General features: G+C 34.7%; 1 protein-coding gene and 1 pseudogene across 4 annotated transcripts in view; one reads left to right on the top strand and one right to left on the bottom strand.

The window, feature by feature from the left end:
- Nucleotides 1-26542, bottom strand: part of NCAPG2 (non-SMC condensin II complex subunit G2) — a 101730-nt gene that overhangs the window by 55396 nt on the left and 19792 nt on the right. For all 4 annotated transcript variants that reach the window (XR_012470025.1, XM_074193249.1, XM_074193250.1 and 1 more), the window contains 9 exons: nucleotides 20808-20902; nucleotides 19277-19346; nucleotides 16845-16931; nucleotides 10783-10878; nucleotides 9642-9767; nucleotides 7527-7706; nucleotides 4951-5103; nucleotides 1673-1895; nucleotides 983-1086 (listed from right to left, as the gene is read on the bottom strand). Coding sequence is in view for 3 of the 4 variants with exons in the window: in XM_074193249.1 (XP_074049350.1) it covers nucleotides 983-1086; nucleotides 1673-1895; nucleotides 4951-5103; nucleotides 7527-7706; nucleotides 9642-9767; nucleotides 10783-10878; nucleotides 16845-16931; nucleotides 19277-19346; nucleotides 20808-20902 (1134 nt within the window). In the remaining variant the exon portion in view is untranslated. The remainder of the gene's footprint in view (nucleotides 1-982; nucleotides 1087-1672; nucleotides 1896-4950; nucleotides 5104-7526; nucleotides 7707-9641; nucleotides 9768-10782; nucleotides 10879-16844; nucleotides 16932-19276; nucleotides 19347-20807; nucleotides 20903-26542) is intronic.
- Nucleotides 21834-22182, top strand: LOC141492674 (cytochrome c oxidase subunit 7A2-like, mitochondrial pseudogene; annotated as a pseudogene).

Genomic DNA, 26542 nt, shown 5'->3' with positions numbered 1-26542 from the left:
ACAAAGAAGCTTGAAAGAGAAGAGGATTTCATGATCCCCTTAATTACAACAATGTCCTCTATTGCAAGTTCCCTAATATTTAATTATTTCATATTTACTTATATTAATTTTCCTCATATGTATTCTGTACATAATATATACATACTTCTTCTCTCAACAGAATATAAGTTCCTTGGGAAAAGATTGTTTCATTCTTTGTATTTGTATCCCCAAGGCTTAATACAGTATAAAGTACATGCCACTTGTTTAAAAATACCTGTTGACTGATTCAAACTACAGACATCCAAATTGGTCTTCCTGCTCTTCCTCACAAATGATACTCCCATCTCCCATATCCCATCTCTGAGCTTTTGGACTAACTGTACCTGGCTCTATCTAGAAGGATAGACCATCTCAAAATAAACTTAGAAGTCCATGTTTCCTTTGAAATTCTGTTTAGGGAATATCTACTACAAAGCTTTTTCTAATCCCCTCCAACTGCTGGCACCTTATCCACACACAAAAAAAATCACCTACTTATTTTTATGTGTATGTATGTATGTATGCATGCACACATACATATATATATACATACAGATACAAATAAGTATATGTGTATAAGTATGTATATATGCAGTCATACATATATAGAGATATATATGTATATACATATTTTTTCTATCCTGATTGAATATAACTTTCTTCAAGTCAGGATTTTTTTCATTTTTGTCTTTGTATGCCAAGTGTCTGGCAACCACGTAGTAGGCACCTAATAAATGCCTGCTCACTGACTGGTTAAATAAAAGAAAAATTAACTGAGAAGCAAAGGTGAAGGGGAAAAAAAAATATGTTATGCTTCACATTCTATCTTTAATTCCTGTCTTTCTCTAAAAAAAAAAAAGATGACATGAACAGAAAATATCAGTATTAACTTTCAATTTTCTACATAGTAATTGGGTTAAAGGGAACTAGAAAACAGTAGAAAGATAATTATTTTACTTACAGTTATGTTCTCTTTTTCCATTTCTTCATCTTCTTCCTGATATTCTCTTATTGCCTTCTGGATACAGGCACTTAAGCAGTGACGAACAACATGAATTAACTTTGCTAGAATTAAAAAGACAGGCAATGTGATTGACACACATACCTCACTGACCAAAAGAAACATTCTGAGAATGAATTATAATCTGAATTCGTCAGAATTTATCTTAAGATGGGATCATAGGAAAAAGGGCATTATCAATACTCATCACCTTTCATTTCTATACTAATTTAAGACTCTGCAAAAAACTTTCCTACAACACTCCTTTGAAGTAGGTAATATTAATATTATTCCCATTTTAAAGATAAAGAAATTAAGACTCCTAAGAAGCCAAATTGCTCTCTGAGGGCTATGCATGCAGGTTTTTTCAACATTACTTCCCTTTATGTAAATCATTCAAATACTGAATGAAAATTACTGAAAAAATAATAACATTAATCATTCTTACTTTAACATTTTTTTTGGCAAGACAATGGGATCAAATGACTTGCCCAAGGCCACACAGCTAGTAAGTGTCAAGTGTCTGAGGCTGGATTTGGAACAAGTCCTCCTGACTCCAGAGTCAATACTCTATCCACTGTACCACCTAGCTGCCCCTCTTTAACATTTTTAATAGAATTTATAGGAAAAAAAGAAGCATGTGTCACTTACCTATATTGGTGGCAGCAGTGTGTTCATGAGCATGCTTATAAAATTTTCTGGCTGCAGCAGGATTCATCTGTATTAATGTGACACAGCGCTCACACCATATGTCCTCTGGTTGATTTACAGGCAAGAAAGAATTAAAGAGAAGATGCACTAGGCGCTGAGAAACAGGGCGTGAATCAATTTCCAAACGAGTCAGAAGATGTTCCATACTGCAAATTTTCCAAAACTTTAAAAAGAAAACAAAAATGATTTTGATGAGTTCCCTATAACAGTATATAAAAAAACTGAACTGTATTTAAGATTATCGTTCATGTACCAGAGCAACATTTTTCATAACTTGACATTTAGATAATACTGTTAAGTAATCATATATTATAAAATTTTAAACTGTCAGTATAATATTTTGTGTCCTTTATATAATATTCTTATATAATAATGTTCTTTCTCTTCATATTTTTACAAATTTAAAACATAATACTTTTCAATAGCCTATTAATGCAGAAAGTAAGTCCTAAATATTCTATTAGCCCAGGGATGAGGAGGGGTAAATAGTCAAGTCACAATATATTGTGGCCATCTTAGATTATTATCATCATTGCCTCATTTCCTTCCTAATGTTTAAGATGGCTAAAAATTATACTGAATCTTCAAGACAAAAAAAAAATCTTAATTTACTTTAACCAGTAGAGGGAAGCAGTATATTTAATTTCACAATTATCTCCTAAAAGTTACCTTTCCCCAACAACTGAAAATTTAAAGCAGAGACTATAATTGTCATAATGATCACAAATTCACGTGGTCATATAGGAGTGCATTTTCTAACTAATTTATCAAAAATAGAACTATAGAAAATTTTTCTTAAAATTAAAAATCCCAATGGACTTTTTTTTCTTTAGGTTTTTGCAAGGCAAATGGGGTTAAGTGGCTTGCCCAAGGCCACACAGCTAGGTAATTATTAAGTGTCTGAGGCCGGATTTGAACTCAGGTACTCCTGACTCCAGGGCTGGTGCTCTATCCACTGTGACACCTAGCTACCCCTCTCCACAATGTCATTCACAAAGCACTGCATCTAAAAAAGTTCATCTAGATGGAATTCCCCTTCAATCTGAGACTTTGAACAGACAGCTTTATCAAGTGCACAATTCCTTTTCTCTTGATTCAGTTTACATTAATGATCAAAGTCTTCAGTTATCTTTTGATACTTTTAAAGTTTCTTATGAATTTTCACTTTTGCATTGTAGACACCTTGTTGAAGAGGTTAATGAAACAAATACTTTATTAGAGTCATTAAATAATATTTCAACAAGTTTCTCTAGTTCTTCCTCCTTTACAAATGATCCTACAGTATAACAAGGAATAGTGAGTGGAAACTTCAAAAGTTCAAAATTATATCTTATATAAGGAATAATTTCCTAATAATTAGTGCCTTCCAAAATAAACAGCCTGCCTTGGGATACAGTGGATTTCCTTTTTTATTAAGTAAAGACTAAACAAAAAATTGTCAGGTATACATTAAAGGAAATTCTTGTTCAGTTACAGATGGAGCAGACTGCTAAGGTCCTTTTTTTCCACTGTAAAAATATGACTGAGGGGTGGCTAGGTGTCGCAGTGGATAGAGCACCAGCCCTGGAGTCAGGAGTACCTGAGCTCAAATCCAGGCGCAGACACTTAATAATTACCTAGCTGTGTGGCCTTGGGCAAGCCACTTAAACCCATTGCCTTTCAAAAAAAAAAAAAAAAAAATGACTGAGATAATAGAAGAAAAAAATTATTGTTCTGAATTTTTGCTGCCTCTATGAATTCCTTGAGAGTTGCTCTGCTGTTTAGTATTACTGTTGGGTCAAAGACATAACAACTATACCTGCTAATTAGTTGCAATTTCAATTTTGGTTTCATTGGTTTTAGCTTGTTTAAAATACAGACTTCATAACAGCATGTAATCTATAAATAATTTAAGAATGTTTATTTTAAGATATCAATTTAAACAAAGTTTTCCTTTCCTTGGACCAGCCAACAATTTAAAACCATAAATTAAAAAGTCCTACCATTGTAAAAGCTGATATTTAAAATGTTAACCATATGCCACGATAAAGGCAGGAGCTTTATTGGATACATTCACAAAGAATTTATAACTCATATATAACTATTACATATAACTCAAAAAGTCTTTTGGAATACACACTTTTTTTTCAGCTAAATAAAAAAAAAAAAGCTTCACTTCAAAAGTCAAATCGTGTTTAGTGTTAAACAATAATATATGCTTCATTTTGCCTCATTTAATTACTAGTAATACTTGCAACAGTTTGGAATTTTGGACAGAGAATGGAAATCAAATTTTCTGAGAGGGTTAAAAATGTTTCCAAAATTAGTTTGTTTCCTCCTACCTCCCCACCACCACAATCATCTTTCACACACTTCAAGGCTGGGTTGAAGTATTCTATTGATCTCAGGCTTGCCTGATTGCCTCTATTGCAAATTTCTCTCCCTCTTCAATTTTCCTTATACTATAGTTAATTGTCTCATACTTCTAGTAAGATCCAAAGACAGGGACTTCTTTTGTTTTTGTCACCTTATCTACCAGGAAGAGAGGCAGTATGGAATATTGGAAAGGGAGCTGGCCTTAACCCCAGGAAGACCCAACTTTGACATTTAACAACTATGTGACCTTGGACAAGTAACTTAATTTTAGCATAAAACTCAAAAGAGAAGTTTCCTGTTGGAGCACAGTGACCTAGGAAAACCACAAATTAACATTATCTCTATTTTATTGTATCTTTATTTGTTGTGTTAAGTATTTCTGAGGTTCATTTTCCTCTGGTTTAAGTCACTTAAGTTTAATTCAGGAGTATCGGAGGTAGCAAGCTGACAGGAGTTTGATCCCTTGACTTCAAGATTCTACAAACCTGAATATACAGAAAGTCTGCTTACCTGGTAAGTCCCAAAACTATTGAAATTCCAAGTGTAAGTCCTCTCCCAATCTTCAGAAACAAGAACATTGTCTTATACACAGTAGTAGGTAATTAATAAACAGTAACTTAACTGAACTGAAAAGTCATTCATCATCTATCTAGAATCATCAAAAAGTGGATTCAAACATCCAAAGCCCCAAGATGACACAAAATAAATGGCCAAACACAATAGTGACTCATCCATTTAAACTGAGAGAACAATTAAACATTTGATAATACTTGAAGTTCCTATGACTTTTTTATTAGGTGAAATAGTGATGTCTCAAAATAAATTTATCTTCTGAATTAACTCAAGCAAGTAAGTTTTCTTACCTTTGCAGCCCTGACAGCTTTAATTTTCAATAGCAGATCAACAAAAGCTACTCTCACTTTTTCAGAATTGTCATGGAGACTATATTTTAGAGTTGGCAGGAGCTGTTCAAGTAATGGATGGCTTAGTCTATTGTCCAAAATTATTGGCAAACACTGCAACAAAACAGCAAAATAAACATCAAAAAAGGAAAACTATACAAGAAGGTCAAATAAGAAAATAATTCAAATTATTATTAGAAGTATTAAGCTAAATTACAGATAAATAGAATCCTGTTCTTAGATATCACTTACTCTAAACCTCTACAATAGCCAGACTGCTTTGAGGTTTCTGCTCACTGAGAACTTAGTACCTTGTAAATGGGGAAAATTTTTTAATTTGAAAATTGGGGGAAGAGGTTCCAGTTCTAAAACCTAAGTTTAATCCTTAATATTTTCATAAATTTAACAAAATATGCTTCCTTGTAATTACCAATGATTGGTCTTAAGTGTACTCTCTGTAGTCACACATAAACATACCATCTTTCCCTTACCATTGTAGTGTTGCAGTGTTGTAGTGTAGTCCTATTATAGCTATCAAATCGTCAAAGTTTTCTCCAAAAAGCATAGTCATTACTTCAAACACTATGAAAATTACATGGTTTCAAGAATCTTCACTAATCTAGCCACATTCATATGAATATACAGTGTCAAAGCCTTTCTTAAAATCCAAAATACAGAAAAATATACAATATTTTCTATTTCTAGAAAAGAATAAAATAGAATTTAGTGGCTTCATTACAGTGTCCATTAACGTTGAGCTTGCAGTCCACTAAAAAGTCCCAGATTCTTTTCATATGAATAGCATACTAATAGCTTCACACCAATGCTATTCCTAAACTTATGCAACTAGTTAGTTCAACCTAAGTGAAGGACTTTAATTTAATTAAACTAACTTTGTCACCTTCAAATTATTGTTCCACCCTGATGAGATCATTTTAAACACTGATTCTGTTATCAAAAAAATTACTGACTTTATCAGTCTTATGTCACCTGAAAATATGGTCAGCAGCTCCTCATTCAACATATGATACAAAAAAAAAACTGAATAAAGTTTCCTTTAAGTAAAAAGGAATTTTTGTTTTTATAAATAAAATAAAATCAAGAACCAAATACTCTAGTATACCAGTCATGACCTCCCTCACATACCCATTAGAAAAATAGGAAAAAATAACCAAAAAAGTTAAAGAAAAATTTCAAAATGTTCAAAAAGGCCTGAGAATAAAATGGCATTTTTGTCCTTTCTGAGTCGACTGTTTTAACAGGCAAAAAATAAATTTTCAAGTTAATAGAAAATAAAACAAAAAAATAGCTGATAGAGAACTTGAACTACTTCCTTATATACCAATGTCTCTTCCAACAAAACTTCCCACTATCTGCTATATGGTACCAATTTTTCTAGCCTCAGTAAGTACTCAACATAAAACTACCACCACCACTCCCTTATGCATGCTTATATCTACATTTATGTCTCTCTCTCTCTATTTACTATCAAAGATAATGAAAGAAATGAAGGAACCTGGCTAAGTTTCATAAAACTGCTAATGGTCATCTTGAAAAATGCTGAATGTTCTATTAATTTAAGAAGTACCATTCAAAAGTCAGCCAATGAAATAACAAAATATTTACTACAAAACACTGTTTCAGGTAATCAAATAAAGCTCGCTAGTTGGGAAAAACTCAAAGAATATATTAAAAATCAATAATATCTACTTTGCATAAAAAAGATTTCATTGTACATTCCCGAATTCCTCTACAAAGGCCTTACTCTGATGCATCCCTATAAATGCGGTTTTAGGTTTTTGCAAGGCAATGGGGTTAAGTGACTTGCCCAAGGCCACACAATAATTATTAAGTGTCTAAGGCAGGGTTTGAACTCAAGTCCTCCTAACTCCAGGGCTGGTTCTCTATTCACTGGCCACCTAACTGCCCCTATAAATGTGGTTTTTAAAGATTATGCCCAATATCCTAGAGATTAGAAATATTCCATTAAACAAGGGATTAAAAATCAGAGGGTCATAAATTTAAACCTAGAAGGGATTGTCTAATTTTTCAGATAGAAAAAGTTCACAAATGAAAATATCTGATATCTTAGAAAAAATTAAATTCAAAGAGCCTCTTTGTGAATGAGTTGGCTACTAGGTGCTTGGTTTTTTTTTTATTACTATAAGTCATGAATTCTAAGGCATGATCTATAAGGTTAAGAGGAATACTCACAATGATAAAAAAAAAATAGATCTTTTGCCATACTGAGGCATTATTAATTTTGGAATTGTAGGGGCTTTTTTAAATTTTTTTTTTTTAATTTTTTTTTCAAAGGCAATGGGGTTAAGTGACTTACCTAAGGCCACACAGCTAGGTAATTAAGCATCTGAGGCCAGATTTGAACTCAAGCACTCCTGACTCCAGGGCCAGTGCTATCCACTGCACCACCTAGCCATCCCTAATTTGGAATTGTAAAATAGCCCTGATTAAAATATACATGGGAAAGGAGAATTAAATTAACTAAATATTGATAGCTTTGCTTTCAAAAATATTACCTTAAAAACAGAGCAGCGTACATCAGCTGAGCTTGAATCAAAAGCTAGGTCTCCAATTACTTTCTTTAGAAGGTCAGTAAGGATGATTGGAGGCATCATTTCCCAGTATTTTGAAGTAATTTTACAAACACCAAGAATTCCTGTTGATCGGACCAATGGATATGGATCTTCTAAAAGACTCTATAAATAGTCACAAAAGAAAACAGAGGTTTTATTATTAAAAATAACTTTTATAAGGCACTTAGTACCTCAAAAAATGCTTTACCCCACTATATCCAACATGGCCCCAGATCAAAGATTCCTATTTTGACTGTAATAAGATAGGGCAGATGTTCCCACTCTCCAGAGGTCCCTCACTCTGCCCTTCGGAAGATAATCTATTCAACACTATAGTAGGCCTGAGGTAGAACTGGTCCAACTGAAAGTAAATACCGCAGCCTAAATTCATATTCCACTGAACCCAGCCTTGGTGATCAGGAAAGTACAGGACCTGGCCATTTGTTCTACAGTCTCCCATCTCCCAACCCTTCCTTCTCAGTCACCATTCAGGATCCCATGCATGGTGTCATTGGCTACATTGGAGTGAGCTCCCTTGCCTGACTCCAGCTTCTCACTATTGAGTGGTCATTCACACTAGCTCCATCCCACTGATAGCTCTCTCTCTCTCATTCTTATCTATCCTTCCATTGTGCCCTCTAGAACCCCATTCTATTGCAGTCTGCCATTGCTGAGAAAACTATTTGGCATATAATATATGTTTTCTTATATGTGTACACATTGTTTTCCACAAATAAAATATGTCACTTGAAGACTAGGACCATTTAACCTTTTACTTCCCAGTCTCTAGGAAGGTGGCTGACATAGTAACTGTTTAATGCATACTGAATGTATACTGTCATACTTTTCCTTTACTAAATGTGTTAATATTTGCTTAAAAAACTATTATTTTTTGAGCCACAAAAAAGAAACTGAAACTTTAAATTGACATTAAAATCTTCATATCATTGAAATACCTTCTCTTCATTATTAATAAGAATTTGTTAAGTCCTCGCTCCATGTCAAGCACTTTGCTAAGCACCAGAGATACAAGACAGGCAAAAATGGAGCCCCTTTTTCTGAATCCCTAGTATTAAATACAATGATCTGGATTAAAAGTGTTCAATAAACCCTTCTGACTTGACTTGATATGACCAGTCTACAGCTTTACTATCTCTCACATTCAGTTTTTTTTTCCATCATGTAGCTCCTAGCCTAATTCAGGTTTGTCATCTAGATTGTCAGAACTGATCACTTCCCCTGAATTATCACAACAGACTCCCAAATGACCCACTCCAGCCCACACTACAGCTTGCTGCCAAACATTCCTTAAAAGTAAGCATGCCCATGTCACTACTCCATACTTCCAGGGGCTCCCTCTCTACTGTAGGACATCAAGCCCATTACTGAACTCTTAAACCTGGCCCTAACACATCTTCCACTTTTCCTCACCCCCTATACTACAGTCCACCTGGTCATCTCCTACCCTCCTCTCTCTGCCCATCACATGCCTGCACTCTGGACCATCTACAGGATGAGGCTCCAGTCCCACTTGTACTAACAGAACTTCCACTTCACTGAGGAAAAAAACTCAAACAGCATCTTGTACCAGAAGTGTTCCCTGATCCCACATGGTGCTAGGACCTTCCCTCAAATTATTTTATGTCTCACTACTCTGTATATATTTCTAGTTATTTATTTTATATTTCTTCCACACATGATAGAAGTCTCCAATGCCTTCCCCATTAAGAGTGCAAGCTCCTTTCAAGAAGAAACTATTTTATTCTTTGTAACTGCATTCCCAGCACCCCTAATAATCATTAATCAGTTAAATGAGAGGCTTAACAATGTAGAGGAAAAGTTAACATGCACAAACAAACTTCTGAAGTTCAGGAAATGGGTCTGAGTTTTGGGGAAAGACTTTCACAGAGGAGAGGAGGGCTGAACTAAACTTGAAAGGATAGGGAAAAACATGAATAAAAACAAAACCCCAGAAATGAAAGAGACACATTGAAGAAGACTATCAGGAGCAGCCTGACCAAGCTGTAGGAGGGAATGATTAATGCTTATACAACTCACATAGAGTTCTTCAAACTGCTTCTGAATTTCATTATCCATGTCTACATTATTAAGGTTAGGATCTCTAATGGGAAATGCTTCAACAAATAACAATGCGGCATTTGCTCGAACTTCAGAATTTCTGGCCTAGGCAATAAAGAAAAAGGTCAATGATTAAATAATCAAAAGGAAAACTGCTAAAATATTTCAATTCAGAGTGAAAAACTAGATATTTTTCTCTTTTTTACTGATAAAAGTATATTTCAAAGGAGAGAGAAACAGAGAAAGAATAAAAACTAGAATTCACTTTCTATATCACCACTAGAAAGGCAAAATAGCTAAGGACAAATGAAATCCCAAGTCTGATGTGAAAAAATAAACAAAATATGAATCTAATAAACACAATACTAAATGTAAGTAACTTTGAAGATTAAAATGAGCTTAAAACACATCTTTAAAATGAGTACAGAGAAAGACTACTTAACATAGTAAAATTTGTTCAACTATCTCAAAGGGTACCAATGTGGTGTAGTATAGAAGATAATGAATAGGACATCAACAAAACTGAATTTAATACTAGTTTGTTAACTACTTTGACAATTAAAAAGGAAGTTCAAAAGAAGATCAAATCTGGGGAATGGTGGGAAAGGTGGGGGAGAATACTGAATTTTGGTTTGAACTGATTGAGTTTCCTATATAGTAAATTCAGTTCAAGAAAAGTTGCTAATAAGGAATTGGGGCTTAAGAGATTTTGGAGGTGGTACAGTAGATGGAACACCGGCCCTGGAGTCAGGAGGATCTGAGTTCAAATACAGTCTCAGACACATAATAATTACCTAGCTATGTGACCTTGGGCAAGTCACTTAACCCCTTTGCCTTGTAAAAACTTTAAAAAGAGAGAAAGACAGAGAGAGAGAGAGAGAGAGAGAGAGAGAGAGAGAGAGAGAGAGAGAGAGAGAGAGAGATCATGGAAAGAGACCTGGAAAGAATCATTCTAGAAATTTACCATGCAATCCAGCTTGTATAGTTTTTATTTTCACCAAAATTTCAAAGAAATTCACCTAATCAAAATAATCTTTTCATATATTTTAAGTATCCTAAATTCAGAGGTACAATTTACATATTTAAAAACATATTCATACAATTTAAAAAGGTAGATTACCTTTAATCCTCTCCAAAGGATAGGTTTATACAATTTATATAACATTTCTTCTACTCCTTGACGAAATTTTTTTTGATGGTGAAAATAACTTAGCACCTGTATGGTCAAAAGCAAAAATATGTTTGGCATCACAAAGTAAAAATTTTGGAAGGTTTTTCAAAAAAAAAAATCAGGGAAAAAAACTCTGAATCCTCTAAAACAGAAACTGGTGGTTAGCATATTATAACTCCATAGTATATTTTTATGATTCTCTTGAAAATCATGTTCAGTAATTTCTCAAATCTAAGTTAATGGATTAAAAAGTCATTGCATCTATTTATCTATAAGAGAAATAATATAAAATTACGATTCAGTATGATTTTGGGAAAGCTATGGATCAACTTCAGTTCTTAGATTGCCATATCTATAAAATGATAGGGCTAGACTAGTCTGTCTTTAAGCAGCCTTAAAATTCTAAAACTTTACCTTAGACCTCAAGATTCATGTCTAATAACAAGAATTGACTCCGTCTTTCAAGTTGTCACTCTCAACTCTGTTTCTCAGCACTTGTTAAGTGAAAGAGAATTTATTCTTGTTCTTCCCTTTCTCCTACTTCTTTCTTTTCTTTCATTGTGTACTTTTAGCCTTCCTTGCTAGTTTTTTTCCTAAATTCTTCATATTTTGCCCAATAAGCCCTTTTGCCTGACTTCAAACACAAGATTATATTTAAAAAAAGAAAAATACAAAAAGAGTCCCTATAATGTGAGCATGTCACATTACAAACATAGAAGGCAGGGGTTTGTGTTTTCAAAGTAACTTTCCAACAATTCCCCCTTAAGAAATTGTAGCAAGAAGTCACTGTATGCAACAAATCATAACAAAAACAATAGGAAAACATCTTACTTTCAAATGAAAACCCTTTCTACTTGTTTTTCTTTGTTTTTAAGAAACAATTTAACAAATGGTTAACCCTTTATCCATGATGTCTCAAGATAATTATTTAAGAGACAACATTGCTGAGAATGAGGTACAAAAGATGAATAATGAATGCAACGTTTATTAAGAATGCATTATATAAAAAGGATTAGGATATATAAATAGTAAAGTAAGAAAACATCTATTCTCAAGAAGCTGATATGAGATGATACAAGGTGAAAGTTCCAGTTCCAAGTTAGATGGTCTTGGGGGAACAGCAGAAAAATAGATAAAAATGGTTCTTATTTAATACCATTTTCCAATAATAAAGTTTATTAATTTCTAGTTGGACTATTTAATAGTAATAAGAACTTTGAAATTTCATTTCTGGGCCTTCAGAAGTTATGACTCTAGCCTCTTCCAGAGGATTACAGGAGTACATTTCAGCAGTTGCTTTCCAGAATAATGTCTCTGGGCACTGGGTTGGAGCAGTGCTATTCCAAAGGTTCTAAGGTTCCTAAGCTAGCTCCACTGGTATCTGAGAAGAGATGGTGGTGGTTTTACTAGCAGCACATGCTACTTCCTTCAAGTCCCTGCTTTTCAGCAAGTTGGTTTGTCCATCTCCAAAGATGGAAGTGAGATGGCAGCTGGTAGAGATGGCTGGCCCCTCTCCACAGGAGTTTCTTCCCCAAATGATGATGGTGGTCTGGGCAGGGGATGCTGCTCTTAAGTGTTATGCCAACAAGATCCCTGAGCAAATGAATTATCCCTATTTAATGTGGAAGGTAGAGTTTAAATGATGCTAATACTACCACTGAGAAAGCTTCATTTCTTTCATTTATTTTATATTATTACAATAATCTTGTTGTGAGAATAATCATAACTCCCCCCCCCCAAAAAAAAAGATGAGAAACCTCAAGAATAGTGAGAAAGGAAAAAAAAGTATACTTCAGTCTGTGTTCAGATACCTGTGGCTCTGTCTCTGGGATGGTTGCTTTTCCCATCATAGCCACAAAAGAAGTTGCTTCAATATTTTTCCCACAGTTGCTATTACTAGCTGTATTTCCCTCCACTCTATTTCTCCCTACTCTTATCTATTCCATTCTCTCTTTTCACCCTGTTCCTGTCCAGAAGTGTGTTGTATCTCAGTACCTATCCCTGAGTTCCCTCTCTTCTATTACCTACATCTCCCTTCCATTCCCCCGTTCCCCCTTATCCCAACCCTTTCCTCTCATTTTTCTCTAGGCTAAGATAGATTTCTATATCCTATTAAGTGTGTATGTTATTTCCTCTCTGAGCCATTTCTGATGAGAATGAAGACTAACTCATCTCCCTTCACCTTTCCCCCATTCCACTCCACTGTAAAAGCTTACTCTTGACTCTTTTGTGAAAGACCTCAGTCTCTTATTCCTCTTTTATCTTCCTCCCAGTACTTTCCTTTATCATCCATTGACTCCATCTTTTTACTATGCCATTATATTCAGCTCCTTCCTGTGCCTATATGCTCCTTCTAACAGCTTCTTATAAATGAAAAAGTTCATATGAGTTATCAGTATCTTCTTCCCAAGCAGGAATACAAGCAGTTCAACATCATTAGGTTCTTCATAATTAGTCCTTCTCGCCCACCCCACTCTGTGGTTCCTCCAAGTCTTGCATTTGGAGATCAAACTTTCTGTTCAGCTCTGGTTGTTTCAATAGGGAAGTTTGAAAATTCCATGTTTCACTGAAAGTCCATCTTTCCCCCTGAAAGAGGATGTTCAGTTTTGCAGGGTAGTTGGTTCTTGGTTGAAAATCAAGATCTTGGGGCGGCTAGGTGGCACAGTGAATAGAGCACCGGCCTTAGAGTCAGGAGTACCTGGGTTCAAATCCGACCTCAGACACTTGATAATTACCTAGCCGTGTGGCCTTGGGCAAGCCACTTAACCCCATTGCCTTGAAAAATCTAAAAAAATTAAAAAAGAAAAGAAAAAAAGAAAGAAAATCAAAATCTTTCACCTTCCAAAATATCATATTTCAAGCCCTGCAAGCCCTCAATAGACGCTGTCAGATACTGTGTAATCCTGACTATAGAGCCACGGTAGTTGAATTGCCTGTTTTTGGCAGCTTCTAGTATTTTCTCTTTGACTTGGGAATTTTGGAGTTTGACTATAATATTCTTTTTTTTTTTTTAGATTTTTCAAATCAATGGGGTTAAGTGGCTTGCCCAAGGCCACACGGCTAGGTAATTATCAAGTGTCTGAGGTCGGATTTGAACCCAGGTACTCCTGACACCAAGGCCGGTGCTCTATCCACTGCGCCACCTAGCCATCCCTGACTATAATATTCTTGGGAATAGTTCTTTTGGGATCTCTTTCAGGAGGTAATTGGTGAATTCCCTCAATTCCTATTTTACCCTCTGCTTCTAGGATCTCAGGGCAATTTTGCTGTATTATTTCTTGAAAAATGAAGTCTAGGCTCTTTTCCTGGTCATGACTTTCAGACAGCCCAATAATATTTAAATTACCTCTACTAGGGGCAGCTAGGTGGTGCAGTGGATAGAGCACCGGCCTTGGAGTCAGGAGTACCTGGGTTCAAATCCGACCTCAGACACTTGATAATTACCTAGCCATGTGGCCACTTAACGCATTGCCTTGAAAAAATCTAGGAAAAAAATTATCTCTACTGGAACTGTTTTCAAGGTCATTTGCTTTTCCAATGATATTTTCTTCAAATTTTTGTTCTCTTTGGCATAGTTTTATTTCTTCCTGAGTTCTTGCAAAGTCATCAGCTTTCTTTAGTTTCATTCTGCATTAGGAGTTATTTTCTTCAGAGCACTTTTTTAATCTCTTTCCAGCTAGTCAATTCCACTTTTTTAAGGCATTCTTCTCTTCATTTGCCTTTTGCGTTGTTTTTTCCATTTGACTCAAACTAGTTTTTAATACGCTATTTTCTTCAGTATTTTTTTGTATTTCTTTCACCAAGTTGCTGACTTGATTTTCATGATTTATCTGCATCACTCTCATTTCTCCTCTCAATTTTTCCTCTACCTCCCTTGTTTTTCAAAGTGTGTTTTTCAGCTCATTCATAGCCCAAGCCCATTTTCCATTTCTCTTCGAGGTTTTGGACACAGAAACTTCAATTTTGTCCTCATCTGAGTGTGTATTTTGATTCTTCAAGGTTCAATTGTTCCTTTTCTGTTGTTTGCTCATTTCCCTCAGCCTATGAATGATTTACCACACTTCCAAGGCTTTGGGGGGTTTGGGGACAACCCACAGGGACCTTAATTCCTCCAAGTCTTATGAGAGGCTCTGACTGTTCTCTTGCATGCATTCAGGCCCTCCCCTCTGCCCCTGGAACTGTGAGGAAGGTCCCTGTTTGGCTATGGTGGTGCTGTGGGGACCTAGATTGCAACCTGGATCTGAGTGTGGGCAAACAACTCAGTGCTGTCCTAGGGAGAGCAAAGAGACCTCTGCATACTCCCCCAATCTCCTTATTGTCTTTGGGCTGAGAGCTCTGGGACTGCTGGGTGACTCTGCCAACTCCCACTGCAGGTTCTCACTGCAGGGCTGCTCTGCTCCACACTCACTCTGGTGCAACAGGGTTCTCTCACCACCTCTTCTGACTGTACCCGATGATCCCTGGGCCAAGAGGTCTGGAAACCATCCCCTCTGCCATGGACCCAAGCACCCAGCCTGACTGTGCTGCATTGTGGTGGTGGCTGTGCTGCGGATTTTTCCAAGCCCTGGTTCCCGGTGGAACAGACCTTTCCCTGTGGAACTTCTAAGTTGTCTTGGACTGGGAAATTATATCACTCAGTCTTTCTGTGGGTTCTGCCCCTCTACATTTTGGCTAGATAATTTGATGGCTTTTAGAGTTTTGGGGGGAATGAGTTTCCGTAAATTCCTGCCTTCAAGCTGCTATCTTGGAAGTTTAATTTCTTACATGAAACAAATGATGTGATATAAGGTTATAAAACTATCAAGCAATAAATGTTATTTACAGGTGAAAAATACATATATATATATATATATATATATATATATATATATATATATATATATATATTTCATGAAAAGACCACTCTGTGACTTTATTTGAAGCTATTATAAAATTATTCTTTTAATGAAATTTTATGGCATATTTTCTATTTAAATACATAAAATCAAGGTACAAAAAATATGGAAAAACCTGGTGATTTTACTAAATTTTTTGCAGCCTTCATTTATCCTCATGTAATTCAAATGTAGGCCTCAATATCCTAAGATTTAAACAAATCTTTTCATAAGGCATAAAATTACTATAGGTCCTATTTTTATTCTGTAAGCTAAGGAGAATGAGTTGATTATGCTAGGTATAAAAATGAGCAGTGTCTGCTAATCTATTCTGTCAATTCATAAACCAACCAATTCAAAAACCAACATTAAGATTGGAAGCCAGTAGACTGGGTTGTCTGCTATAATGTGCCCAAACATAACAATGGACCAGATTTTCAACTACGTTCTGCCAAGTTTTTTATGATCAATTACGTAGCACTCAAAAAATAATAGTGCTTTAAGTAAGTAAAAAGACATCTAAGCTTAAAATTTTAAATGATAAAAAACAATTAACTATATGCCTGGAAATGAGGAAAAATTGCCAGAAAATTTTGGCAGTTGTACAGTTTGTGGATTAGTATTACCATAGGAGGAATAAACAATGAAAATGATTTTAACATAAAAATAAGGAAACAAATTTATAATATCCTTAAGATGTTAAATCTATTTAAAATATTTAGAATGTAACAAAAAAGAATTTTTAAAAATTTTAACTATAAGACAGGTCTAAGAAAACGTGGTAGTAATAAGCAGATGATAATTTTAACTATTCATAGATTGTGTTCCATAATAACACTGGAGTTTATTCAAAATATATTTTACACTTTATATCATCAAAAGGGAAGTGCATTCAATCTATCCAATAGACAAAGGAGGAAATAGTGATTATAAAAAGAGATACTTTTTAAGTAAATCACCACTTGACAGTAAGGAAGATGAAAAACATTAAAGCTGTTATAGTTTTCATTTTCAAAATCATGGAGAATTATTAAATTTGAATATAAAAAAACATTCTAAGGAACTGAAAAATAAACATGTTCTATATCAAAATGTAGTTTGTAAAATTAATCACATTGTTATGATAGGTTCTATTACCTCTCGTACTTTAGAATGCACTGGAGAACTCCTTGGAAGATGAATTCCATGATACATGAAATCCTGAATACAACTCTCTTCTATTACCTGAATTTTATTAATAAATACAAAAAATCAGAGACAGTGAAATAATTCTAAGCAGCACAGTACTTTTTCAACATATACTTAGTTAAAAAAGATTATGTTTAAAATTATATAGATTAGGTTAAAAATTTTAAAAACAGGTTATGTTTGAAAACCCACAGATGGATAACTTACAACTCAATATATGCTCTGAATTCCTTTAGGACAGAGGACATTCCACTATAATTTTTATTTTCTGAAGATAATTCAATAATAATTGATAAAGTTAGTATAAGAGGTTTGAGACACACAAACATCATTCCTAATCCAATAATTCCTAAAGCAACCCAAGTCAAAAATTCAGAATCAATCTTCTCTAAGAATACAGAAAGCACTAACTGAAAGATATGCCTAAATCTGCTACAAAACAGAACAAAAACTGTCAATAACTCAATTGCCTTGAGTTTAATGTAGACTGCAAAACCAACTAGGTCTTAGAGAGCTGCCCTCCTCACTTTAAGCAAATCAAAGTCTCCATTCCAATGGTGCCTGAATAAAGTACTTAACAAGATCATAGAATTTATAATCAGGCAACTAACCAACTTTTCAACTATCTTTTAGGTGCTGTTGTTGTGGGGGGGTAGTTAGGTGACACAGTGGATAGAGCACCAGTCCTAGAGTAAGGAGGATCTGAGTTCAAAAAGGAACTCAGACACTTAATAATTACCTAGTTGTGTGACCTTGGGCAAGTCACTTAACCCCATTGCCTAGGAAAAATCAAAAACAAAAAGTGCTGTTGTCAAGTTGCTTAAGTTTTATATAGTTCTTCATGATCCCATTTGGAGTTTTCTTGGCAAACATACCTGGCCTTCTCCAGCTCTTTTATAGATGAGAAACTAAGGCAAACAGGGTAAAGTGACTTGCCCAAGGTCACAGATCTAGTCAGAATTTGAGTCTTCCTGATTCAAAGATCTACTATGCCATGGAGCTGCCCCATCTTTTAAAATATTTTCCTGAAAGATGAGTAGAACCAAGAACTTGGATATGAGAAACAAACTGCAGACTACTAATAACTATAAATAAACTTCAATAGACATTAGGAATTGATTTTATTTTTTTAACTTTCTCAAGTATAAAAATCAAATGTTTCTTCTCAAAGATTATTTTTGAGTATATCTAAATTACAAAGGAAAAACTACTGATATAAGTGTTAAAAGTTTCACATGCTAGAAAAAGCAAGTATAGAAATGGGTGATGAAAAGACTAAATTTGGTATAATCTCTTTAGGAAAATGATTTGTAAAAGACACGTACTGACGAGTTTTGGTTTTGCATTTTTTTTAATATTCATGAAATTAAGAAACCTGGTTCAAAAATTTTGCCAAAAGAAATTCAAGATTAACCTACAACTATTCTACCATTTAAAATAGGATAATAACAAAAATAAGTTTTTAAATACTTTAAATAAGAGAGCCCTTATATAAAACAAACTCAGAACTGGGAAGAAAGTCTACAACATCAAAGGCTTAGGAAAGAAAATAAGAAAGGGAATAAACATTGTACACAGCATCTACTCTGTACTAGCCATAAAGAACTAAATGCTTTTACAAATATCTCATTGGGTCATCACAACCACCCTGGGAAGTAGGGGTTATTATTATCTGCACTTTATAGTTGAGGAAAGCAAATTAGACATGACTGCATGGACACACTAGGAAGTATAGAAGGCTATAGTTGAACTAAGGTCTTCCTGAAGCTTGTGCTAACCAACTACCTAAGGGTTTAAAGAATATTTCCAGTTAATACCATCATTTTCCCCAAGAAGAAAAAAAAAAGTCTTGAGATCAAAAGGCACTAATGCAATGTCATTTTCATGTAGTAGGAGTCCTACAATGATCTCAAATGGAAAGCTTTTTTCTCTTGTGCTCTCTGGTGAGAATAGTCAAGGATCTGTTTCTAATATATAGCAGTCATTAATTTCAAAAGCAGATTTTAAGTGGTTTTAATAAAGATCCAAAGAGAATTTTTTAATGGTTCTCAAAATTCTCAAAAAATGTAGACAAAAAAAATAAGTGCACCTAATAAGAGGAATCGCAGGTGTGTTAGCAAAATGAGTAAGAGTACCATGTGGTGATTAACAGACACCTGACTAATGAATGGTGGAGAGAAGTGTATGCAAGAATGTGAGTCCTTCATAAGAAAAATAACAGACCCTCCTCTCTACAATTCTAAGCCTATAGATTTTTTTCTTTTCTTTTTGAGGGGGAATAAGGAAGACAAAGAAATAAGAAGGAAGAGGGAAATCAAAAAAGTTAAAACTGCTCCCTCCCTACTGCCCAAACATGTGAACATATAGACATTTTGTCATACCTCCAACATTTTCCCTGAAGCCTTCTTCCAAGCTCTGAAATAAATTTCAGCAACATGAACCATCAGAGATCTGTATACATTAAAAAAATTCATAAAATTGAGTCAATGCTGAAATATCATATAATGTACATACATACATAACTATTGTCCCCCCAAAAGATCTGTAATAACTCAAAGTTATAACTCAAAGGACATCTTATAATCAAAGAAAATCTGACCTCTTTATAAACTAGGGTCAAGTTTACAATTTAATTGACAAAATGCTTCACCTATAAATGGAATTCACATCACAGAAATAACAATGAGCACCTTGCCCTCCTCTCTTCTTTTTTAGGCTAAACAATATAAACCAAGACAATATCTTCAGACCCACCAGGATAAGAAACTATAAACCCACATCATACCTTAAATATTAAATCACTTTTCCCCTTGCCAAAGGCTTAGGCACATTTTTGAAACAGATGACAATACTAACTTGCATTTAAATAGTTCCTAACATGTGCCAGACACGCTACTAAGCAGAAATTAAGTGACTTAGCTGGCACAGCTAGACAGCACAATGGAAAGAGCACTGGGCCTTGAGTCAGGAAAACATGAGTTCAGATCCACCACCAACATGTACTAGGTCTGTGACACTACATGACTCCCTTCTCTGCCTCAGTTTTCTGAAGTGTAAAATGACAACAGCAGTAATTTTTAAAAGCTGTAACAAGAAAAAAAAATTAAAAACTTTTAAAGTTCCTAGGACAACTCCTAGAAACAGCACAGCGTCTAGCATATAGGAAGCACTTCAAAAATGTCTAGCTCCTTCCTCTGAAGAAGAAACTGAAAATTCAGGGAGGAGTCCTGTCCTATCTAAAGATAAGGGAGTTGAGAAGACAAGAACAAGGTTTCTTGATTAAGACATCAGAATGATCCAATATTAAAATACCATTATTCTTACATTATTAACCAAACCCTGAACAGTTACATAAAAATGTCTGAAGAATTTAGCACGTGTATCATTTGTAACTCCTAATGTTTATAGGTAAAGCAAGGATTCTTAATTGACTCAATCTACTGTCCCAGGGAGTCTATGAACTTGGATGTGAAAAAAAAAAATCTATCTCTATTTCCTCCAATTTTTTAAAAATATTAATCTGAGAAGAGATTCATAGACTTCGCTAGAGTTCCAAAGAGGTCTATAATCCCCAAATAAATTAAGGACACCTATATTAAAGAGATTTTTTTCAAAGTGAAGGTCAAGCTGTGCATTTTTTAACCTCCCTCTTAAGCAAAATATTCTTATAATTAAGTTATATAATTAATAAAATTATTTCTGTCAAGTTCATGTATAGAATTTTCTTCTGACAAACAATATAAAGGGTAATCCTAATGAGTAATATTGAAAACTTAGTCACTAATTTCTATTGGCATAAGTAAAAACTATGGGAGCCATTTTCATGGTTATTTTGAAAGCAAACTCAGTTGGCTTATGTCTTTAAAAAGTTAAGGCAATAACTGCATAACATTAGCATCCTATAATACATACTTTTGTAAACTTTGCAATTGCTTTTTAATGGCCACATGAATAATTTTAATGAAATTTACATGCCAGCTGAATAGAAAACTGAGAAATCTTCTTCCCTGTAAAAGAAAAGAAAGATGTGGAAAAAAAAATATTAACTAGACAAAACAATTCCAAAGATACAAAAGAAAGGATAATTCCTTGATTGTTTAGGAATATATATCATAGTCTACAACTTGAAAAAATTGTCATTAAAAAAAATTAACAGAATTTTAAAATATATAAAACAATGTTTCCTTCATTGTACAAAATCCTAGTGTTTCTATGACAAGCAACAGGGTCCATGGGGAGAAGGAAGAAAGGAAGCGAACAGATGAGGAAAAGACAAAAATCTAAAATCTTAACATTTTCTTTATTTGGTTGTTAATTTGCATTCACCATCTAACTCCTTTCTCTAGTAAAGTTAGAGTTCATAATATGAAGACATAAAGATATAATCTATTTATCATTATAATGCATTATTATTATTATTATTATTATAACCTTAGCACCTCTAACTATATTATCTTAAGACACAGAATCCATATAATATGGTAAAGTATAACAAAATCTTGGCATACAATATCTTATTTAAGCTTCGCAGTCATATGAAGTAAATACTATCACTATTATATCTGTTTTATAGATGAGAAAATTCAGGCTCAATGGTTAGAAACTTGCTCATGATCAAATAAGACACTTTCTACTCTGACTAGCACTGTATCCACCATGTTATGCTGCCTTTCAATTTGAGTCACAATTTTATTCCTATTTTGCCACTGAATTCTGAAACCCACACTTAAGAAGCAAAATCAAAAGAGCCCAGTTCAATTATCTCTTAAAAATTTTGGTGGGGGGGGGGGGGGGATCTCATCAGCAAAGTCCTCTGATATAGGTATGAAACCAAATATATTTAAGGGATAAAATCAAATATGTGACAAAAACCATTCCAGCTCTCCGGGTCCCGGTGCCGCGGCCCCGCCGGCTCCGGAGGTCTGGCACGCGGAAGACATGTACTACAAGTTCAGCGGCTTCACCCAGAAGCTGGCCGGGGCCTGGGCCTCATCTGCCTACAGCCTTCAGGGTTTAAAACCTGTGGCATCCTCAGAATCACCACCTATCATATTTGCCACACCAACAAAATTTGCCTCAGAAATAGCTCCATATGATTATGCTGGGAAAAACAAAGTTCCAGAGCTGCAGAAATTTTTTCAGAAGTCTGGTGGTCTACCTGTCCACCTGAAACACGGTCTACCTGACCAAATGCTCTATCGGACCACCATGGCTTTGACTCTGGGAGGGACCATCTACTGCCTGATAGCTCTCTACATGGCTTCACAACCCAAAAATAAATGAACTGCATTTCATAATATTGATTTATTAACAAGAGTTTTGGCATAAAACTCTTTGAATTGTCTATTTTCCTAATAGTGATTTTTTTGACCTGTATAAGTTTATATTGTTCAGAATGAATTAGAGGACTGATCAATGAGGAAACATTTTGGTTGGTTGGTTTCTGAAAAGAAGTGGGTTATCAGAACATTTTGAAGTTAGTTATTATTCAAGCAAAAGTGATGATGCCCTTCTAATTTGACCTCTCATATTTCTCCAGAGGTTGGCAGGCTAGCTCATTCACAACTCACTTTGATAAGGCCACCAGAGATTTCTGGTTGTGCCTTCCAACCCACAAGAGAGATTCTAAGTTAGGGAAGCTTTTCTGTCACCAGATGTGCTGGGAGGAGGGGATTCACTGAAGCCAGCACCAGTGATAGCAAGGCCTTTAACATCCTGATGCCAAAAATCTGTTCTTTCTGATACCACAGGTTTCACTGGGAATTTAATTAGTTGTTAATTTGGGGAATTTTTTCATCTTGCAGCATGGTATTAATAGAAATTATATTCTGTTAACTATCCATAATACCTGTAACTTTGTCATATAGTTTCAAAGAGGTTATATGCCTGATCTTTAAATATTCCAGAAATGAAGATTCTGTATTTATTCCACCATGGGAACAGAACAGCTCTTATTGAAAGTTTTGCACTTTGGACTGAACTGTTGTGCAGTATTTCCCTCCCTGTGGTTCTTCTTTACTCTTGTTAAATTGCTGTAGCCTTGTGGTATAATTTATTTTTGCTTGTGGAATAAATGCAAGAATTGAGAAGTTTCAAAAAAAAAAAAAAAAGCATTCCAAATAAATAAATGCCGAAAGGCTATTAACAAGCAGTTTCACCAGTAGTAATATAAAAAACTACTCCAACTCACAAATAGCAGGAAAAAAGTGCTCCAGATCACTAATAAAAAGGAAAAGTAGTCTCACTTAATAGGAGAGAGAAAGTGCTCCAAATCCCAACTATTAAAAGAAAGATAAATAAACTAGAGGCATCCCTAAAAAGATCAGGGGTTAAAAAAGGATACCCATTATCACCATTACTTTTCAATATTGTATTAGAAATGTTAACTTCACAGTTTATGACCAAGAAAGAGATGGAGAACATCACTAAAAACAAAATAGATGATTTTGATTACATTACATTAAAAAGCTTTTTTACACAGACAAAAACCACTGTAACCAAGATCAAAAGAAATGCAGTAAAATGGGAAACAATCATTACAGCTATTATTTCTGACAAAGGACTCATTTTTCTAAAATATATAGAGAACTGAATCAAATTTTGAAAAAAAACAAGCCATTACCCAATTGACATATGGTCAAAGGGTATGCAAAGGCAATTTACAGATGGGGGAAATCAAAGAGATCCAGTGTCATATAAAAAAATTGCTCTAAATCATTACTAAATAGAGAAATGCAAATTAAAGCATCTCTGAGGTACCACCTCATACCTCTCAGACAGGCCAATATGACCGGAAAAGACAATGATCAACGTTGGAAGGGATGTGGGAAATCTGGGACCACTAATACATTGTTGGTGGAGCTGTGAACTCATCCAACCTTTCTGGAGAGCAATTTGGAATTACAGCCAAAGGGCAACAAAAATGTGCATACCCTTTGATCCAGCAATACCACTACTGGGTCTATACGCTGAAGAGATTATGAAAAAGGGGAAAAACATCACTTGTACAAAAATATTCATAGCAGCCCTATTTGTGGTGGCAAAGAATTGGAAATCAAGTAAATGTCCTTCAATTGGGGAATAGCTTAGCAAACTGTGGTATATGTATGTCATAGAACACTATTGTTCTATTAGAAACCAGGAGGGATGGGAATTCAGGGAAGCCTGGAAGGATTTGGATAAACTGATGCTAGTGAGATGAGCAGAACCAGAAAAACAATGCACACCCTAACAGCAACATGGGGGTCCTTGATGGACTTAATCAGCACAACAAACAGGGACAGTTTGGGGCTATCTGCGATGGAGAATACCATCTGTATCCAAAGAAAGAATGGTGGAGTCTGAATAAAGACCAAAGACTATTACCTTCAATTTAGAAAAAAAAACAACTTATTATGTAATTTTGCTATCTCTTACACTTAATTTTTCTTCCTTAAGGATATGATTTCTCTCTCACATTCAATTTGGATCAATGCATACCATGGAAACAATGCATAGACTGGCAAAATGCCTTCTGTGGGGGGTAGGGGGAGGGCAGCAAGATTAGGGGAAAAATTGTAAAGCTCAAAATAAATAAAATCTTTGAAAAAAATGTTAGCTTCAGCAATAAGAGAAGAAAAAAACTGAAGGAATTAGAATTAGAATTGGGAAAGAAGAGACAAAACTCACTCTTTGCAGATAACATGATGGTATACCTAGAGAATCCCAAGAAATCATCTAAAAAACTACTAGAAATAATTAGCAACTTTAGCATGTTCACAGGATATAAAATAAACTCATGAATCCTCAACATTTCTATATAGGACTAACAAGATACAGCAGAAAGGGCTAGAAAGAGAAATCCCAATGCAAAGTAACTTCAGACAATATAAAATACTTAGGAGTCGGGTACAGCTAGGTGGTGTAGTGGATAAAGCACCAGCCCTGGAGTCAGGAGTACCTGGGTTCAAATCCGGTCTCAGACACTTAATAATTACCTAGCTGTGTGGCCTTGGGCAAGCTACTTAACCCCGTTTGCCTTGCAAAAACCTAAAAAAATAAAATAAAATAAAATAAAATAAAATAAAATAAAAATACTTGGGAGTCTGCCCAAGGTAGACTCAGAAACTATGAAAACAATTACAAAACCCTTCTCTCACAGATAAAATCAAATTTAAATAACTGGGCAAATATCAACTGCTCATGGATAGGTCAAGCCAATAGAATAAAAATGACAATTCTGCCAAAATTAAACTACTTATTTAGTGTCCTACCAATAAAAATTCTAAAAAATTACTTTAATGAATTAGAAAAAAATTTAAGTAAATTCATATGGAGAAATAAAGTCAAGAATTTCCAGGGATTTAATGGAAAAAAAGTACAAAAAAAGGTGTCTTAGCCCTACCAGATCTAAAATTATATTATAAAGCATCAGTCATCAAAACTGTCTGGTATTGGCTAAAAACCAGAGTGATGGATCAGTAGAATATACTAGATACAAAAGAGATAGCAGAAAATGATTATAATAATCTGCTGTTTGATAAACCCAAAGAGTACAGCTTCTGGTTTAAAAACTCTCTCTTGGATAAAAACTGTTGGGAAAATTGGATGTTAGTATGGCAGAAACTTGGATTAGACCAACACCTCACACCCTATACCTAGAAAAGATCAAAATGGATACAGGGGGGTGGCTAGGTGGTGCAGTGGATAGAGCACTGGCCTTGGAGTCAGGAGTACCTGGGTTCAAATCCAACTTCAGACACTTAATAATTGCCTAGCCATGTGGCCTTGGGCAAGCCACTTAACCCCATTGCCTTGCAAAAATCTAAAAAAAAAAATGGATACAGGATTTAGACATAAAAGACAATATTATAAGCAAACTAGGAGATCAAGGAATAGTTTACCTGTCATATTTATGGAAAGGGAAGCAGTTTATGACCAAGGAAGAGATAGAGAAAAATCATTAAAAACCAACTAGATGACTTTGATTACATTAAATTAAAAAGCTTTTGCATAGACAAAACCACTATAACCAAGATCAAAAGAAATGTAGTAAATTGGGAAACAATTTTTACAACTAATATTTCTGACAAAGTACTCATTTCTAAAATATATAGAGAACTGAGTCAAAATTATTAAAAAACAAGCCATTCCCCAATTGACAAATAGTCAAAGGATATGCAGAGGCAATTTACAGATAAGGAAATCAAAATGATCCAGTCATATAAAAAATTGCTCTAAATCATTACTAATTAGAGAAATGCAAATTAAAGCATCTCTGAGGTACCATCTCACACCTCTTAGACTGGCAAATATGACCAGAAAAGACAATGATCAATGTTGGAAGGGATGTGGGAAATCTGGGACCCCCTAATACATTGTTGGCAGAGTTGTGAACTCATCCAACCTTTCTGGAGAGCAATTTGGAATTATGCCCAAAGGGCAATAGCAATACTACTACTGAGTCTATACCCTATACCTTGTATCATAACAACCCTGTTTGTGGTGGCAAAGAATTAGAAATTTAGTGAATGTTCATCAACTGGGGAATGGCTGAACAAACTGTGGTATATGTACATTTATGGAACACTATTGTTCTATTAAAAACCAGGTGGGATGGGAATTCAGAGAAGCCTGGAAGGATTTGCATGAACTGATGCTGAGTAAGA

This window comes from Macrotis lagotis, chromosome 7, assembly GCF_037893015.1.
Source record: "Macrotis lagotis isolate mMagLag1 chromosome 7, bilby.v1.9.chrom.fasta, whole genome shotgun sequence".
NCBI lineage: Eukaryota > Metazoa > Chordata > Mammalia > Peramelemorphia > Peramelidae > Macrotis > Macrotis lagotis.
This window is presented reverse-complemented; position numbering and strand designations above follow the sequence as displayed.